At 42.1% G+C, this 18,973-nt stretch overlaps 1 protein-coding gene across 1 annotated transcript in view; it reads left to right on the top strand.

Moving 5' to 3' along the window:
• LOC105018476 (GRAM domain-containing protein 2A) overlaps positions 1–7,182 on the top strand; it is a 47,639-nt gene extending 40,457 nt beyond the window's left edge. The window contains exons 9-12 of the mRNA XM_010883934.4: positions 531–708; positions 1,903–1,996; positions 2,762–2,869; positions 3,108–7,182. Of these exons, the coding sequence (XP_010882236.1) occupies positions 531–708; positions 1,903–1,996; positions 2,762–2,869; positions 3,108–3,111 (384 nt within the window). The 3' untranslated portion in view covers positions 3,112–7,182. The remainder of the gene's footprint in view (positions 1–530; positions 709–1,902; positions 1,997–2,761; positions 2,870–3,107) is intronic.
• Positions 7,183–18,973: the final 11,791 nt, after the last annotated feature.

The raw sequence follows: 18,973 nt of genomic DNA, 5'->3' as shown, positions 1-18,973 counted from the left end.
GTAAAACATGGATTTCTTTAAGGTTGGCCAGTTTCTTTTCTACCCTGTCAACTTGAAGTCCTCTTATGAATAAGCTCCAAATGCTGGTGTTTTTTCAGTTGAATCTTTTGTGGTTGTTGATGTTATCATGAGTTAAGAAGCTTAGCATGCTGATATTTTACGCAGGTGAAAGTAATACCAAAGCAATACTGTCCCACTCAATGAGGGTAGCTATTAAACCACAACCTCATTCTCAGGATATCTACCTAGACATCTCTCCTCTTTACCTGGTTTTTATTTACCTGTCCTTACCTGTCCTCTGGCATAATGACCTGTACATTTTTTGTTTTAAGCATGTCTAAAGGATTACAGCAAAAGATGGTCAGGAGAAAAAGAGAATGTTTGGTTCCTGTCTGGCCAATCCCAAACCTGATCTTTTTATTCATTTTTGGTGTTCCTAAACCAGAACCGGCTGATCAAAACGTTCCCGTCACTCCCTTCTCAACACCGTCTCGTCCTTTTGCTCTCCTCTCTTCCCCCTTCTGGTTTAGGATGAGTTCCCAGTGGTCAATGACTTCCCTCCTGTGTTGAAATGGAGAAGGAAGCCGTCCATTCCTTCTTCCTCTTCTCTCCCGGACCTCCTGGGTAACTCCACCAGCAGCCTGAGTGCAGTGGACACACCTTTCCTTCCAACAGAGGTTCCACTAACACTCAAGAGTAAGATCAAAGGTAAGCCCTGATTTATCGTCATGTGGTCAACAGGTAGCCATTTATTGGGTGAGAAAGGATCCTTTTTTAGACACAGTGGCTTGGAACAGACCTAGCTCAGTTGTAACTTGCATGGGTGAATGATTGACTCGTTGTCTGATTCAACAAATGTACCATGACAGCTTAACTTGGAGGCTCAATTTTGGTTCTCTATACCTCACGGAGTGCTTCCTGACAGACATGTGCGGAGATGGAATGAAAGAGGACTATGTTTTCCTTTTTCCACACACAAGCTGTTTGCTAATGTAGTCATTGGAGTTGGCTTCTTGGCCGACTCCAATGACTCTCTGATGAAGTTTTCCTCTCTTTTCTTTGTTTTCCCTCTGCTGATTAGAGAAAGCGAGCTTAGTTGACCTCAGGGCTTCTATTTATAGAATTATGGGAGGTGCTTAGATTCCAGAAAAATGTCAGACATCTCCATTCACTCTTAACTACACTGCCAAGTGGATATCCTAAATGGACCCCACTTCAAATGGACCCCTCCATCCTCCACCCTAGGGCCCCACCCAGAAGTGTCCCAAAGCTGAGGAAATGAAATGATCGAGGATGTAGGAGCTAATTAGAGCCTGTCGTGGCCTTTTTTAGTGAGTGTGCAATACGTGTTGTCTAGTTGTCTGCAACACGTGACCAAGGAAGGTATTCTGTGCAAAAAATGCATAATGGATAGGCGTTGGATTGGGATTCACTGTACCTTCTCTGAGATCATTACAGATCACTGTTAGAAGATCCTCTGTATTAAAGTGTCTCTCAAGTGTCTGTTTCAAGTTCCTTTCCAGCTGCATTGTGGTCTGAATTGGGATTGGAGATAGACAGTATAGCTTACCTTTATAAGCTGTTAGCCAACCACATACTCAGTGCTGTGTTGACTATAGTTCATAGTTAATGCTAACCCTAACACATTCTGCTCTGTTGTTTTGTTTAATTTAGAGAGAGGATATCTCAATGCTAATGCTAAAACATTATGTTCTGTTTTACCCTTGTCTGTAGAAAGAGGTTAGCTCATTGCTAATGCTAATACATTTTGCTTTGTTATATCCCAGCCTTGTCTGTTGAGGGAGGATAGCTTAATGCTAATGCCAGTACATAATGTTCTGTTGTGTTGTCTATAGGGACAGTATAGCTCAATGCTAACACATTGTGCTCTGTTGTGTGCAGACCGGGGTCTAGAGACAGAGAAAATCCATCTGACAGAGCCAGTACCAGAGCTGGGCCAAATGGAGTATCAGCTGCTCAAGTTCTTCATCCTGCTGTAAGTACCGGGCAGACTAGCCCATCTAAATCGGGTCACAAACAGATCTTGATGGGCCAAACCACACTCATATGCCACACAGTTGGTGTCCTTTACTGTTACTGCACACTTCTGGCTGTGCTACGCTAAAGCCATTTGGGGCATCCGTCATTGCCATTAGCCATCCTTTAAAATCAATGAAAGCGGCCAAACTGCTTACATTGTATGTTGTTGAATTGCACTGTCCAATCTGAAGAAAAGCAGATGTTCAATTGTCAATTGCCCTTAAGAAAAGAGCTGATTTTGCCTTTAGTAGAATGTCACATTGGCAGCATATTGACACTGTGATGTGTAGTGTAGCTGAAGTGTTTGGAAGAATTTCAATTACATCACCTTCCTTCCACGCTTGTTGTCTCCCTTTTAAAGCACAGTAGATGAAATAAAGACAATGCAATTGATATTCTCCTTTACGATCATAGTGCCACCTGCTGGTCATAACTGTTCATTACAAGTAAATATAACATTTTCGCGTTACATTCGGAGGGGCTATGTTCATTAGGGCAGAGCTCCCTAAACTTGGTCCACCAGGGATGCACGTTTGGGGATTTTATGTAGCTGATTCAAATGATCAACTCGCCGTCAAGCGTTGATTATTTGATTCAACAGTGTAGCGCTAGTGGGGAAAACACGGTTACTTAATCCTTTGAGCATGCGTGTGCATTAGTGGGCTGTGAAAAATGGCCTTAATGTGTGATGACAAAAGTGACTGTTCCCTGTCCCCTTTAGCATCATCCTTCTCATCATGTCCTCCTGCTACCTGGCTTTCCGTGTTTGTAGTCTGGAACAGCAGCTCTCCTTTCTTAACACACACCCCACGCTGCCCCTGAGAGAGAGGTGAGACAGCCACACACACACACACACACAGACATCACTAATTATTTGACTAACCAACTCCGTCTCCGTTGTTACTCAGTCCCAATGCAGATTTCTCATCTCAACGCCGGGCTTTGATATGTCATGTTTTCTGCTAATTTTGATTTTATATTGGACTAGACACAACTTAATGTGCCCACCTAGAGATGAGTTAAAGCTGCTGCCTGCTATGCCGACTAGCTTGTTTTTCTCCAACTAGGTGACCTTGGCCACCTGCCACATTGGATGATGGACTGTCCCTCACGGAGGTTCTCCAAGGGATTGGGCAAAACAGAGAATCGGTTCATACCCCGGTTCCCTCGGTCCCGCCCTGTAGGTGTGGAGAAGTGCCCTGCTGGTACAATGAGAAGACAGTTACTTGAGACCTGTGGCGCCGACGGTGTAACACACCGTTTTGGAACGTTTAGATAGAAATATGCTACGAAGGAACATGGAACGCTGACATGTAGAATAAGGAATCTCTTCTCCCTCTGTTTGTGGTCTTTCTGTGTGTGATGTTCTGAACATGGCCCTAAAGAGAAAACCAGCACTTAAATCCACAGCCCAATAGGGGGTGTCAGTGTGCCAGTAATCCTCTCGTCATTCCCCAGAAAGGCTAAGGACTCCTGGTCCAAGACACTAGGATGGAAGAGGGCTGAACGTGGAGGACTTCTAGAGTTGATGTTAATGGGACCATGCCAACCAAGTTCGCCTGACTTCGACCTTTAACCTCAATGTCCTTGTTTTACTCTGATGCTGCCAAGAAACTTCACAAGAGACTGGAGCCTTTTTTTTTCAGAATCAGGGCAATTTTTTAACAGACTGCACCCAGGGGGTTGTTTCATACATACACTTTAATGGAGAGTTGACGTGATCGTGACTTAAGATGAAGGCATTCCGATCTAAACCTGACCTGCTCAAGCATTTCTCCTGGGAGGCCAAAGTTTACCACGCACAAACGCTGAGATGGGAACGCTCATGAAACATATGGAATAATAGGAAACATTTCAATAGACATTTCTATGAGTTATGGCGGAATTATAGTTGGGAAATGAAATCCTGGTACTGTGTGGGTCAGGAAGTGAAAGGTGTGCGTGTGTGTTGTACGAATGAATTCACCATTTTTGTCTGTGATTTAACAAGTGGCTACGACTGTGTCAAGTTCGCAAGTCGCTGCTGCCCGACAGTCAGTGATTGCTGCATGTTGTGTAAAACTAGATACTGACTGATTAATCAAGGCATTGTCTGTGACACTGTTGCATGTTTGTATCCCACAGAATGGAACTATTATTTGGGAGTGAACACTGAAAGAAATGAAGGTGTTGAGAGAGAGAGAGAGATGCAGGTTGAGAATGAATGTCCTCGCTGTTCACTTGTCCTTAATGTGTGGAGGTGTTGGGTGTGTACAACACAGACTGTACAGGACTTGAAACGGAAATAACGCACTTCAGTTGTTCTAATATAAAACATAGGAGAATGTTATAGCAAATGATGTATTTATGTAATCCACGGTGTGAAAAAGACGTCCTCCACTTGGACTACTAGGTGCACCTTTAAAGCGTGTCTGAGGTTGTGCTTAGTGAAATTAGTAGACTAGTGTGTCCTTTCTAGCCAAGTCCATATGTATTTATTTGTGTGCAAGTTTGTACTGAATCAGAACGGCATGTTGTTTTTAGTACGTCGGTATGGGTCTTTCTTCACTGGAGTATTTTTGACCAGGGTAGTGTTCATTTGGCTCCAAAATGGGAAACAGCCTGATTGGATCTACTAGATTTGTTAAATCAGAAATGGTTATTTTCTGTTGCAAAACATTCTAGAATGTATGAATAAGACCCTGTCAAAGCGGTAGGGCGGGAGTCACAGCAGTAGGGCGGGAGTCACAGCAGTAGGGCGGGAGTCACAGCGGTAGGGCGGGAGTCACAGCGGTAGGGCGGGAGTCACAGCAGTAGGGCGGGAGTCACAGCGGTAGGGCGGGAGTCACAGCAGTTGGGCGGGAGTCACAGCGGTAGGGCGGGAGTCACAGCGGTAGGGCGGGAGTCACAGCGGTAGGGCGGGAGTCACAGCGGTAGGGCGGGAGTCACAGCCGTGCCACGTGTAACTGAGACAGTGACTAATAAACAGCCTTTTTGCTTGTGCCTGGTGTGACCTTTGAACTCTTATGCCTATAAACATACAGTATATTCCTCCTCCTGACCAACAGTCTATTTAATGTCTAGGGCTGATGTCATTAAAGTATGTGAGATATTACTTGGGAGAGACTATGATAAAACAAAGCAATTATGTTTCTTATCTACATTTTATGGTTGGGTTAAATGTATTTGCTGTATTTTTTGCACACACACGTCATTGACACCGCAGTTCAAAACTTTGTCAGCAACAAATCTGTTTGAATTAGTCTTGTAATATACATCAGTGGAGAATGGGCTGCCGGGTGGCTGTGTTGTCCATATTAGGACATCAGTCACTCAGTTGGGAATATGGCATTGGCTGAGTGTTACTCCTTGGCATCCAGTCCACACTTCAAATGAATCTAATGAAAATACTTCTGGTTAGGCCTCAAAGCCTTTATCACTGATAACAATGTTATATTTCATACTGTCTGTCAAAACACTATGAGCATTGCAGTTAAACCATAATGGTAACAACACAAATGTTGGTTTTCCACTTGTGGATCATCAGGCACTTCATTCAGATTAATTGTTTTACTACGAATAAGGGCTACGAAAAATATTTTCACACTGTTCACAATCTAATAATGTCTTCCAGTTCACGTCAATATTTGTGCGACTAGTTCCGAAAAGATACTGCTCTACATCCAGTCCACTGAGCCTGTTGCAAACTGTGAAATGACATCACATTTTATACAAATTTAGTTGGCTATAACTTATATTATGTGTGTTTCTATTTCTGTATATAGAGTAGGTTGTGAGGGGTTTATTTTCAGAAGTTGGCTACAGTAGCGACTCGTGCTTTTAAAAATGTATAATTCCAGGGCTTCAGTTTCTGTCCGCTCACATTTCTGCAAGATATCTGTCAGTGTCAGGAATGGACACCAGTCCAGCTGACTCGTAAACAAGGCCAGCTACATCAGTTTACTAGCTGGTTAGAGTGCAGAAAGGAAACTCCTGGTGTACTGATTTAATATTATATTGCAAACCTCATGCCAAGTCTCTCACCATACTCATCTGCATTGAGACCATGTTGGATATTAACACCTGATTCGACCTTTACCTTTCCCAGAGCTAAACATTCACCCAGCCCCACCCTTTATGTTTTTCCTTACACACCCATAAGATCTTGCTGCACATTTGGAAAAGGCACCACTGACAAACTAAGGACGGAAAATAGCAGGGGTTTCATGATCGGTTACAACGCATTACATACCCAATGGAAATACAATCCCTGTTTTCTGTGGATATATATTATTATATTATTCTGCAAAAGCAGACCCTAACTCAAACTAAGTAGATCTAGTTGATATAGATGGTTATTATTATAGGCTTATGGAACGTTCTGTGGCTAGTCTAGACATGGGTTATTGGCTGTCCTGCGGTTTGTGTCTGTAGTGCATTCATCCGGCGTCCAATACAGTGCTGGGTTTTGTGAGTTACTATCTGCAGTCCACTGGGAACTGGGAATACTGCAAGCATCAACAGTATGGAGGAAACATTTCCAGCCCACTTGTGTGAAGTTGCCTGTGTCACAGCTGACAAGAACCACACTTTGGCCGGGATTTGAGCTAAATGAAATCAAACCTTCCTTGAAATATTAAAACGAAAAAGCTTTTCTGCTTGTCAAATTATCTCAGATGGGTCTTGGGTACTGTGTGAAAACATACAACATGACCAGGATCAGGAGAAAATAATCTAAAGAAAGGCAACTGGGTACACATTGCTATGGCAGGTTTGAATGAATCCCAACCTTAGTCAAACCAGTTACAGCATACTATACATTATGTGTTTCACAAACCTCACCTTCTATGCACACTGTCTTCTAAGAAGTGAAAGCATGCCTTTGCAAAGCCAGTGGTTGTACGTTTTTAATGAGTACCTGACAGCAGTTAATGACCTTACTTTACCATGGAAAAAAAGGGCATGTGTGTCACAGTTTGTTTGGAACTTGGGTCCATATGACTCCATCACACTAAAAGTTAACACTTTAAATTAGTTTACATTCATGTTGTATGTGGCTGTATACTGTGTTTGTGTTTTGTGTGTTGTATTCTCAATCCAGGCTTGGAAAACCACTAGGTAGCGCTCCAGAATATAGGTAGCACAATAAAATTGCCATTTCAAGCAAGAGGTCAAACTTTGTATTTATTTCCAAACACACATACCTGTTTAAAGAAATCTTGCCCTCAGAGCTTTTTTTTTTCAGTAGCAACTTTTGAAACATAGCTAGGCATCACCATGAACGGGGTTGGTATACCAACATTGTGTTCTCTGTGCTACCTCAGCTTTCTGCTGCTCGAGCAGTATTGATATATATCAAAAGATGTAAGACACTCAACCAGTCAACAGATAATTTTTCTTTGAGGTGAGAGAGAGTATGGCTTGGCGCAGTAACCTGACACTTTATGAAGACTGATTGTGGAGCATGGCACGTTAGTCATTGACCTACTCCCAGAGAAAGAACAGGGTGAGCTCTCAACATTGATATATTGTTTTGTTTAATGTCAAAGAGCACAGACACACACAGACAGTGGCATTATCTCCCACTTGCAGTTTTTAGATATGTTTTGAGATATGCATAAGTGAAGCTGAGGTTCATGGGAAGATTAGGACAGATGATTACCTTTAGACTACATTACCAGCCCTTCTCTTCTATCCCAGACTCAGGGCCTCTTCTCATGTGTAAATCTACATACATTGCCTACATTTTATTGTGAAATAAATAATTTAAAATAATGAAACCTTGATGTCAAGTGTAAACAGTCACCTTTAAAATCATCCACCAAGTTAATGGTCTCCACATTTTAGTGATTTACATGATTTCTGGATAAATTCTATTTCGGTAGGTTCACTGCTGGGTAGTGAATTGAAGGAGTTTAAAAAGGAACTAAGGAGCAACATTCTGGAAAGATACCAATTAATAGGTGGGTATAAAAACCTTTCAGTGAAGGAGGCCAACAGAAACTTTGACCAAGCTATATGGCTTTTTATGGCCAAAACAGGTCTAAAGTGTGTATTTGACTACAATGTTTTAAACACTCCACAACTCTTTCCTGTCTGGTAGGAAGGCAAGAAGGAAGCCAATACTCCAGAACGCCCACATTGAATCCTTTTTAAAAATCTTTAGCCATCTGTCAAATAGTTTTATGGTCTGACAAAAGTATTTGGCTAAAATGCAAAGCGTTGTATTTGGCACAAACCCAACATGGCACCCAAAGAACACCCTCCCAATTGTGAAACATGGTGGTGGCAGCATCATGTTAAGGGGATGTTTCACATCGTCAGGGACTATATGGTCTGTATGATTGGTAGGAAGCCCTGGTAGGCCTTGAGGGTAGCTACTCTAATAGTCAACAGAAATAACATCAACATGAACTTCCCTATCTAGATCTGACTGTAAAGTGTGTGTGTGTTTTGTTTGTGTGTGTATATGTTGATGACAAAGTTAAAGGGACTTGGGCTGTGTGTGGGGCAATTACGGGGGCATTTTAGAGATAGGCACCTCTCATTCCCTCTTTTCCAGTTGTCGTGCATAGGGAGGGAATCTGACTGGTACATTCCTGTCTGGTGGCTAATGGCTTCTGGTGTTTAGGGGACATCTTTTATGAGCCTCTCTCCAGGGGGTTTGGTGGCATTTAAGGGGGGGATACCACAGCAAGTGGAGGGCATCCAACCATCCGTGATGCAGGAGGTTTTCTGGGTGTCTGCGGTCAACTTTTTCCATTCAACAAAGGATTTGGTTAAATGGCTTGATGCTGACCACTGTTCAGAGTCCAAATACTGGAATGAGGACCATTTGGCCAGAGTGGTTAGACTCGGTATGTTTCCTAATATCATGCGGTTCACTCAAACAGTAAGATTCAGGAAAATACCCCTTGGGTGTAATGTGGTGTACATATTTGTCATGTAGCACACTTTTATCCAGAACAATTTGTGATAGAACAAGCTTTTATATACTGGCCCCACCCCCTTCCCCTGGCAATCAAATATACAGCCCTGGCATTGCAACCACCATGGTCTATGAGCTGAGCTACACCAGACCCGTGTCTAGCCAGACATGGGATTAAACGCACGTACACGCACCACCTAACATTGTGGAGGGCGGTGGATATAGACAGGACAGTGAAAGGCTCAGGGATGGGGAATGTGCTGGCCGGGCAGATGGAAGTCTCGACTCAGCCTCTAGCACTCCCCAGAGACCCGTCAGCCTCCGGAATGTTCTTCCAGGGACCTTTGCTCTGCTCACTCAGTCTGTACGAGATGAAGCAGCCGTGTGCAAGATAGCGAATGACAAATGAAAGGACTGTCTGTCTCTTCCTCTTTAGAATAAGAAGTGCAGAAACGTTAAACCAGAATGAACCAAACCAACTCGCACACAGCATGACTTTTTAAATTCTAAGTCTGACAGGTATATTGAGTTACAAAATGTATGTGAAGTGAAAACAAATATCTGCAGGGCCTGTAGGTTACCTGTGGGGAGGGAACTAAAAAGTAACCTAATATCGAAGAAATTGTGGGTGACTTGCAGACTCAGTTTTATTGTTCGTTTACAGCCTCATCACTTTTCCTGAATGTCAGTTCATGAGTTGGTGTAAGTCTACCTTTCCTTAACCCCATTAAGCTGGCCTGAAAGTGATACATATGTTCTGGGATCAGAGTTACAGGGGCACTTGAACTCATTTAGAGTGATGGGTTGTCCTGTCACAAAGACCTGCTGGTTAACTATTCTCTGATTAGCCAGATAACCATCAGTGTAAAAAACCCAGACCAGAAGAGTGTTCTCCATTAAATTATACAACATGATGATAAAATTCTTGAGTAAATCCTGTGGTATTCTGTCATAGCCCTTTACCTGAAAACATTTTTAACACTCACATTACTTGGTTTAACAGAACAGTCTATAATGTTGTAAAGCCCTTGACAATGTCACGCTTCAGAGTCAAGCCCTGTATCTGATACTCTGGTGAACTCCAATCTTCTGCTTTCTTAAGGTTATCACAGGTTTACACCAGACCCAAACATCTGACTCCAATGGCCTTTTCACACTGCATTGTTCTTAGCCCCGGGCCATACTAGCCCCAGGCTCAGATGGAGTTTGTTAACCCTAGGCTAAGAATTCACACTTGTTTTCCTAAGCCCTGGGCTAACGGACAAACACGACACAAGATTATTTGACATTCTATTTATGACAAGCTACAAATGTTACGTAAGGTAACATGGGGGAAAATGCCCCTTGGGGTATGGCGCCCCTTGGGGTATGGCGCCCCCCAATGTAAAAACACAAAATGTCACCTTTCTTTTTTTCAACACCTCCTCTGGCTGCCACTAGTCTTAATCAACTACACATTTTCTCTGTATCATCAAACCTTCTCAGCCAACTATTAAAAAGGTTTTCTTCTGAATCTCACTTCAAAGACTGCTGGGATTTAGAATATTGCCTTATTAAAATGATAATAAGTTTAGTTTAACTGTATGAAATGGCGTGTAAGGAAAATGTAAGTGGTATTAAAAAACAGGGCCAATTCTTAAAACCCTTAGGCATTATCTTCTATTGGGATAGAATTCCCTGGGGGGCAACTAACCCCATGGGGGGCATCTTACCCCAGCAGCTGGAAAAAATGCCCCTTTCCTAAAAATATACATTTTATTAAATAAAAAATAATCTGTCAACTGTAGCCATTTATTTTACTTCATAATCCATTACCCGAAGCATAGCTATCTTCAACATGCAAAACAATCACTAAACTTTTCTTTTTGTTTCAGTAAATAGACATTGATCTATACGAATTATGTTACAAGTACATCACTGACACACGATCAATGTTAAGCAACCACAATTAAATTAACGAGTTCATGGCATCAGTTGATCAAGATGCTTATTCTGTCAGTATTTGCTTTGACAAATTTGTTAAAACTACGAAAAGAGGAAACAGCGACGTGAAAATATGAACACGAGACAGAATGTGACTAGTCAATCTTCATTCTTTCGACATATTTGCTAGATGTATGTCCAAAGCAAGCTGCAATGACTACTTTGCTCAGATTTAGGCCTAGTTCTTATGTACATGTGTATATATATAAAAAAGGTATCATAGGTACACTTCAACTGTGTCCCTAAAAGAAAAATCCAGTAAATCATATTGTATGATTTTTTAATAATTAATTTGCATTTTATTGCATGACATATGTATTTGATCACCTACCAACCTGTAAGAATTCCGGCTCTCATAGACCTGTTAGTTTTTCTTTAAGAAGCCCTCCTGTTCTCCACTCATTACCTGTATTAACTGCACCTGTTTGAACTCGTTACCTGTATAAAAGACACCTGTCCACACATTCAATCAAACAGACTCCAACCTCTCCACAATGGCCAAGTCCAGAGAGCTGTGTAAGGACATCAGGGATAAAATTGTAGACCTGCACAAAGCTGGAATGAGCTACAGGACAATATGCAAGCAGCTCGGTGAGAAGGCAACAACTGTTGGCGCAATTATTAGAAAATGGAAGAAGTGCAAGATGACGGTCAATCTCCCTCGGTCTGGGGCTCCATGCAAGATCTCACCTCGTGGGGCATCAAAGATCATGAGGAAGGTGAGGGATCAGTCCAGAACTACACGGCAGGACCTGGTCAATGACCTGAAGAGAGCTGGGACCACAGTCTCAAAGAAAACCATTGGTAACACACTACGCTATCATGGATTAAAATCCTTCAGCGCACGTAAGGTCCCCCTGCTCAAGCCAGCGCATGTCCAGGCCCGTCTGATGTTTGCCAATGATCATCTGGATGATCCAGAGGAGGAATGGGAGAAGGTCACGTGGTCTGATGAGACAAAAATAGAGCTTTTTGGTTTAAACTCCACAGTATTTGATACATCAGAAAAGCTGAACTTAATATTTGGTACAGAAACCTTTGTTTGCAATTACAGAGATCATACATTTCCTGTAGTTCTTGACCAGGTTTGCACACACTGCAGCAGGGATTTAGGCCCACTCCTCCATACAGACCTTCTCCAGATCCTTCAGGTTTCGTGGCTGTCGCTGGGCAATACTGACTTTCAGCTCCCTCCAAAGATTTTCTATTGGTTTCAGGTCTGGAGACTGGCTAGGCCACTCCAGGACCTTGAGATGCTTCTTACGGAACCACTCCTTAGTTGCCCTGGCTGTGTGTTTCGGGTCGTTGTCATGCTGGAAGACCCAGCCATGACCCATCTTCAATGCTCTGACTGAGGGAAGGAGGTTGTTGGCCAAGAGCTCGCGATACATGGCCCCATCCATCCTCCAATCAATACGGTGCAGTCGTCTTGTCCCCTTTGCAGAAAAGCATCCCCAAAGAATAATGTTTCCACCTCCATGCTTCACGGTTGGGATGGTGTTCTTTGGGTTGTACTCATCTTTCTTCTTCCTCCAAACACGGCGAGTGGAGTTTAAACCAAAAAGCTCTATTTTTGTCTTATCAGACCACATGACCTTCTCCCATTCCTCCTCTGGATCATCCAGATGGTCATTGGCAAACTTCAGATGGGCCTGGACATTCGCTGGCTTGAGCAGGGGGACCTTGTGTGCGCTGAAGGATTTTAATCCATGATAGCGTAGTGTGTTACCAATGGTTTTCTTTGAGACTGTGGTCCCAGCTCTCTTCAGGTCATTGACCAGGTCCTGCTGTGTAGTTCTGGGCTGATCCCTCACCTTCCTCATGATCTTTGATGCCCCACGAGGTGAGATCTTGCATGGAGCCCCAGACTGAGGGAGATTGACCGTCATCTTGAACTTCTTCCATTTTCTAATAATTTCTACTACAGTTGTTGCCTTCTCACCGAGCTGCTTGCATATTGTCCTGTAGCTCATCCCAGTCTACAATTTTATCCCTGATGTCCTTACACAGCTCTCTGGACTTGGCCATTGTGGAGAGGTTGGAGTCTGTTTGATTGAGTGTGTGGACAGGTGTCTTTTATACAGGTAACGAGTTCAAGCAGGTACAGTTAATACAGGTAATGAGAGAACAGGAGGGCTTCTTAAAGAAAAACGAACAGGTCTGTGAGAGCTGGAATTCTTATAGGTTGGTAGGTGATCAAATACATATGTCATGCAATAAAATCCCAATTGATTATTAAAAAATCATACAATGTGATTTACTGGATTTTTTTTTTTAGTTGAAGTGTACCTATGATAAAAATGACAGACCTCTACATGCTTTGTAAGTAGGAAAAGCTGCAAAATCGGCAGTGTATCAAATACTTGTTCTCCCCACTGTACATTGTAAGCACTGTGATGGCTGTTGAGACATAGGCACTTATGGGAAAGCTTTTTGGATTCACTGCCCGCAAAGTGAGATGTCCTTTGGGTCATGACCTACATACGTAAGTGCTAAGCTGTAAAAAATAAATACAAATGAAGTGTTTTGGTGATTTTTATTACAAGCATAGGAAGCTGTTTCCACAACATACCACAAAAATATAAAATAAATCCACATCAAGTATATCGTTTTGTTAAGGTTGTATCGTAAATGTATGTTACATTAGCATAGGTAGTTCAGACAGGAAACCTGAGGGATCGTTGACCCAGTGACACAGCAGCTGACATAGGGATCGCTACTATGGCAGTATCACATTTTTGCCTATTTAACCATCGGTTTACCCATTCAGTTTTGCTGTGTTCCGGTCTTACTAGCATGTGGGTGCGACCCACTCACCACTACTGCCTCTACCTGCTTGGTTCTGTGTGTCTTTCTGGGGGATAGCTGATAATAATATTACAGTGTTGATATCGTTGTTAGTAGTATCATGTGATGGCAGTGAGTTACCCCAGAGGAGAAGAACCTAACGCCCAGGCTTAAAAGCATTGTTGTGTATTGGTCTCTGATAAAAGGTTAAACTAATATATGCCATTTTTGTCTGAAGTTTATTTCACTGCCTTCACCTAAACCTGATTTCTAAGTAATTAATGCAGAAAACCCATAAACATTCACTACTGCATCTTTTTGTAATCATATATTTTTATGTAAGCCATGATAGATTCTTGAAGTTTACAGTCATAATCTATTCGTTTTATACATGAGCGATTGGAAATCTCAAAGATGGGCTATGAAAAGTATACATAGATCTGTTATATTTTCTACACACATTCTACAAAGTTAAATTGTTAGGGTAACAATGTTTTCCCAATCCAAAAATATCTTAATAAAAAAGACAAAATAAATAAAAAGCCAAATAAAAGGTCTGACCTGCTGTTTCAAGCCCCCCCCCCCCCCCACCACAGATTTCAAGCGTCGAAGGCCTATGAAAGACATCTACATCTACATCTACAATGCTTTCTGGCATATTTCTTTTCTCAAAGCAGATCTAACGAGAAGATGCCTTTCTATCCTCAAGAAAACACACCACTGCTTTGTTTTACGATCACACGCCTGAAAATAAATAGTACCTTGAGGATATTTGGATGGTTTCTTAATAATCGTGTTTAAAGTAGTGGTACACCCTGGGTTCACAGCATTAGATTGTGAATCAACCAATCAGATGTCTCCAGCTGGATCATAACAGAAACTGTTTGATTTGATAGAGGCTCTTGTTCCATTACAAGGGCAGAGGACAAAGAAGGCCTCTCAAGTTTGTCTTGGCAGCGGGAGCATGAGAATCAAAAGCAAGTGACCAGTGAAAACGGACTGCAATTTATGAATATGATCTTTCGCTGTTTACCTTCTTCTGATCTGTGGAAATGTAATGTGGTGAGCCTTTCTGAATGTGTTTGTCCTTTGACTATAGCTTGGACACATGGTTTCTCTGAAATGTTTTTCCATTAGATGTGTGGCTGTATGTGGGGCACAAGCCTGTCCAAAACCATCAAACCTGGCTGAGGGCCTTTAGGCTAAGAAGAGGGCAGGTGTGGGCGCTGCAGAAAAGGGCTGAAGTTGAGTGATAGCGTTTCCGAGGTGGATTTATCAGGCAAAACATGTCTTGTCTCCCGTCCCCCTCAACACACACATGCATCTACACCACCTCAAGGCGCTAAATCATCATTGAAGTGCCGGTGTGTGTGTTCTCACGTGTGGTGGTCTTGAGTAGGAACAGGTGAAGTTAAATGATACATTTGTAGAATAGTGATTTATAATGCCTTCAATGTCTTTGCCTCAAAGCACGCACACACGCAAATGCACACTATCTACTCCTGCTCAAGGCACTGAGTCATAACAGAGGTCTGTGCAAGGGGCCCGTTTCTGGTGCTTTCAATATGCCTCGGGGGGAGTGAAGTTTGGACAGGGTTGGAGAGAGATGGTCCTCTAGCTGTCAACTATTGAGCAGGGGGTTACCTCAACGTTAAAGCTGCCTAATTAATTCAAACAATCATTCACTCTCAGAGCATTAATGGCTTGTTCAGGCCTACAGAGCCTTAATACTGTTTCCCAAATGGCCCCGTAGGGCTCTTGGTCAACAGCAGTGGGGCATATTAAGGATAAGGTACCATTTAGGTCAAATATGTAATTCACATCCCTCCACTTCCTGAATTCCCAGTCCGGAGACGGTGGAGGCATCCGGCCCGCCAGTGACGACAGAGATGGGCATTCTAGAACCTGCGAACCCTGGTCGACCTGTCACCACATGCTAATGGCAACCACCTGCTTGAGAGAGAGATAGAGACAGAGAGAGAGAGACATACAGACAGACCGCCCATGTCCTAACAAATCACCTCAGGCGGTGCTGTGGAGGTGTGCCTCATCATAGAGTCAGTAGATATGACCATAAACAGGTTATTTCGTGTGCGTCTCGTTTTTGTCTCTGTTTCTGTGTTTTTTAAGGCCTATGACTACTGTACTACATTATTGTTATTCTAATTAATGCAAATGAAGTATGTTAAAGGAATCAGAATATATTCAACTCTGTCCAGCCATCTTGGAGTTAAGTGAACACAGCACCGACTCCCACCAAATGTTTCATCCCAGCCTAAATCAGTGTTCATGTTTGGATTGATGTTTTGTTTTTATGTCCTTTATTCTGTCATAAATCTTTGTGATGATAGCTTAGTATAGCCTTGAGATGAACCTGCACTTAAAATAAAGTATAGTGCTAGTTCTAATTTGGCCACTTTGCTCTTCACACTTAAATAAAACAGACGCGGTAAGCTTCCTTTCTACTGTCCAGGATTTATTCTTAACGGTGTATTGATTGTAGTCCCTTTCAGCAATTTACCCCCCCCCCTCCAGTAGGATCAAGATAATCCAGATTTTGGGCTCAATACTTTTCTATTCACTACCTTTAAGTAGCAAAATGCAGAATAAATGATAATCCGATCAAATGTTAGACTAGACTATTAATCTGTCATGATCAATTGTGCACTTACAATGTATGTATGGTATATTTTAGGGTGTTGTGTGCTTTATTGATAGAAGGGGAGAAAGTTGGATAGTTATAGAGTTTGCTTTAATAGTCAGTAGACCTGAATCATACTCATGCAGAAGCGATATATGTTCTCTAGAGGCAGTTGCTTTAACCACTAGACAACCCTTGGTCACCACAACTCTATTCCATAATTTAATCCTATCCGATTTTGGTAATCCAATCAGATAACATTTGTAAAATCAGCCCCGGACAATTTAATGAGCTGAAACGCTACTCTTTACGGTTCTTTTTTCTCAGTGTAAATGAAACTCTGAATGTATTGGGGGGAAACTCTGTTTCATTGCTAACAATAAACTGTTTCATTGCTAACATTGTTTGTAGGGCCTGGATAGACTTGCCAGTGACAGACAAGGTCATCTTATGTGAGTGTATTTTTTGTGATATATATTTTAGGCATTTTGTTATGCTACATTGGTCTGGATAGAGGTGCTACATTAGTGGTGGAAAAGGCCGGATTTGAACCTGTGGTACAGGAGTGCATGTGCACCAGCATCAGCAGCTCCAAAAATGGGAGGCAAATATTAGTACCCCTTGCAAGTTAAGCTATGACATCATGTATCTTCTTACTGCTTTAACTAAGTTGGTAAACCATCCATAAAAGGGATTTTAGGTATGACGTCATATAACTTCTTACTGCTTTAACTGAGTTGGTAAACCAGTCATGAAAGGAAGTTAAGGTATGACATCACATAACTTCTCACTGCTTTAACTGAGTTAACCATTCATAAAAGCGAAGAGGCATGGATGTATCATGCCTAAGACCAGTAAACCTTTGGATGTTGGTCACATACTACACCCTATTGCCAGTTAAAGTAAACCATGTTTTGGAGAAATCTAATTGACATCAGGACCTTACTCTGAAATCATAAACCTCTTGAAAGAGGCTTATAATGTTGGTTTGAGCTGATGTTTGATACTCTAGTGCAAAGTTCCCAGATCACATTTCAAAGTATTTCACATTGTGTTTATTAACATAACTCTTGCACAGTACTTTATACCTAGTTTCCTTTAAATCTCTGGGAGAGTTACTCATTCTGGAAAACTCTGACTGTCTGCAGCAGAGCAAAGGTGTGTCATAGCCCTTACGCATAGACAGTTCACCCACACAGAATAAGAAATCCCAGGAGCACTTACTGGTATGGACTCTTTGATGTCAGTAAGGAGCAAGCCCGGTGGGGAATATCACAGTCGGTGATGCTGCAGGTAAAGTCCATTAGTTTCACAACTCTCAACAGAGGAACACGCCACTCTGGGCCTCTGGGGAGGGGGGTGGCGCATCATTTCATAGCACAACACACCCCCTGGTGGAGGTCAAAGTGGTCCGGTCCCATAGTTCACGCTTTGCCTTGTTGGAAACAGACGAGTGATGTCATGAAATGTTGTTGTAATAGTGCTCTCAGACACCATTGTTATAAAACCACAGAACCGTAAAAAAAGAAAGGAGTGTTTTATTTCATAATCCATTACCAATTGAACATAATCCCATATCTTTCAATGCTCAGAACCAGAGTTCAAACAACATTCCAATGCCAATTTCCAGCCGTACTTTGACAATAATAATCTGAACATTTATTCATGTCCTTATTCAACCTTGTAAAGGGATGTTGTGCTTTAGTACAACAATAATGCCTGTTCTTATTATGTAAACTAGTTGTCAAAGCTCTGTAGGCTGACCTTGAGATTACCACAAATAATTATATCCTCACATTGTTCTGCTGGTCTGAGATTGGATAGGCGCCAGGAAATAGATGGCAACTGCTATTTTTACAGAGAGAATGTGATAAGATTTCGATTTAAATGTATATAGCCATGTTCATTCTGATTTCAGTTGTCACATGACTGAGATTACATCTTCGGGTGTATTGTAATTGCAATTACATGGGCAAGTTTAAATTCATCAAACTAACATTTAAATGACTTGGATTAAAATGAACAACGCCAATATTACTGATTGGTCTTTCCTGCTAATATAATTAACAAGACATAACTCTTTATTCCTTACTGCCACATCCTTCCCACATCTTCATTGAGTCCCAAATTTTAGGTATAAATGTTTATTTTTTCGACCTCTTAATTGTTTGGCATCTCGATAAAGAGGCTTGTGCTGTAACAGTTGGCTGCCAGCGCGGAGGCTTTTATTGGGCCTATAAACCTTAATGTGGCAGCAGTATGGCCGGGACACGCTCCTGAAATAGTGAGACCCGGCGTGAAAGGCCCCCATCTCCCAGGGGGTGGCATGTATCCAGAGACAGTAAATCTGAGAAGCACTGGGCCAGATGACAGACAGCCAGCCCCTCATACCGATCTGCTCTGCCATGCATTTCACTACCTAACAAAAGGCTGCAGCTATAGTCCTTATTGCGGATTAATTTGGGTGAACTGAGGTACTGTACTGTAGAATATTTGACTATATTGTATCCTTCGCTTATGTGTACTATAGAACTTTGGAGTACATGCGAAATATCTGTCCTGGGGGAGGGCTAATGAGGTACATTTCTGTCTTTTTTTTTTTCTTTGTTCAGTGG

This window comes from Esox lucius, chromosome 19 (assembly GCF_011004845.1).
Source record: "Esox lucius isolate fEsoLuc1 chromosome 19, fEsoLuc1.pri, whole genome shotgun sequence".
Lineage (NCBI taxonomy): Eukaryota > Metazoa > Chordata > Actinopteri > Esociformes > Esocidae > Esox > Esox lucius.
This window is presented reverse-complemented; position numbering and strand designations above follow the sequence as displayed.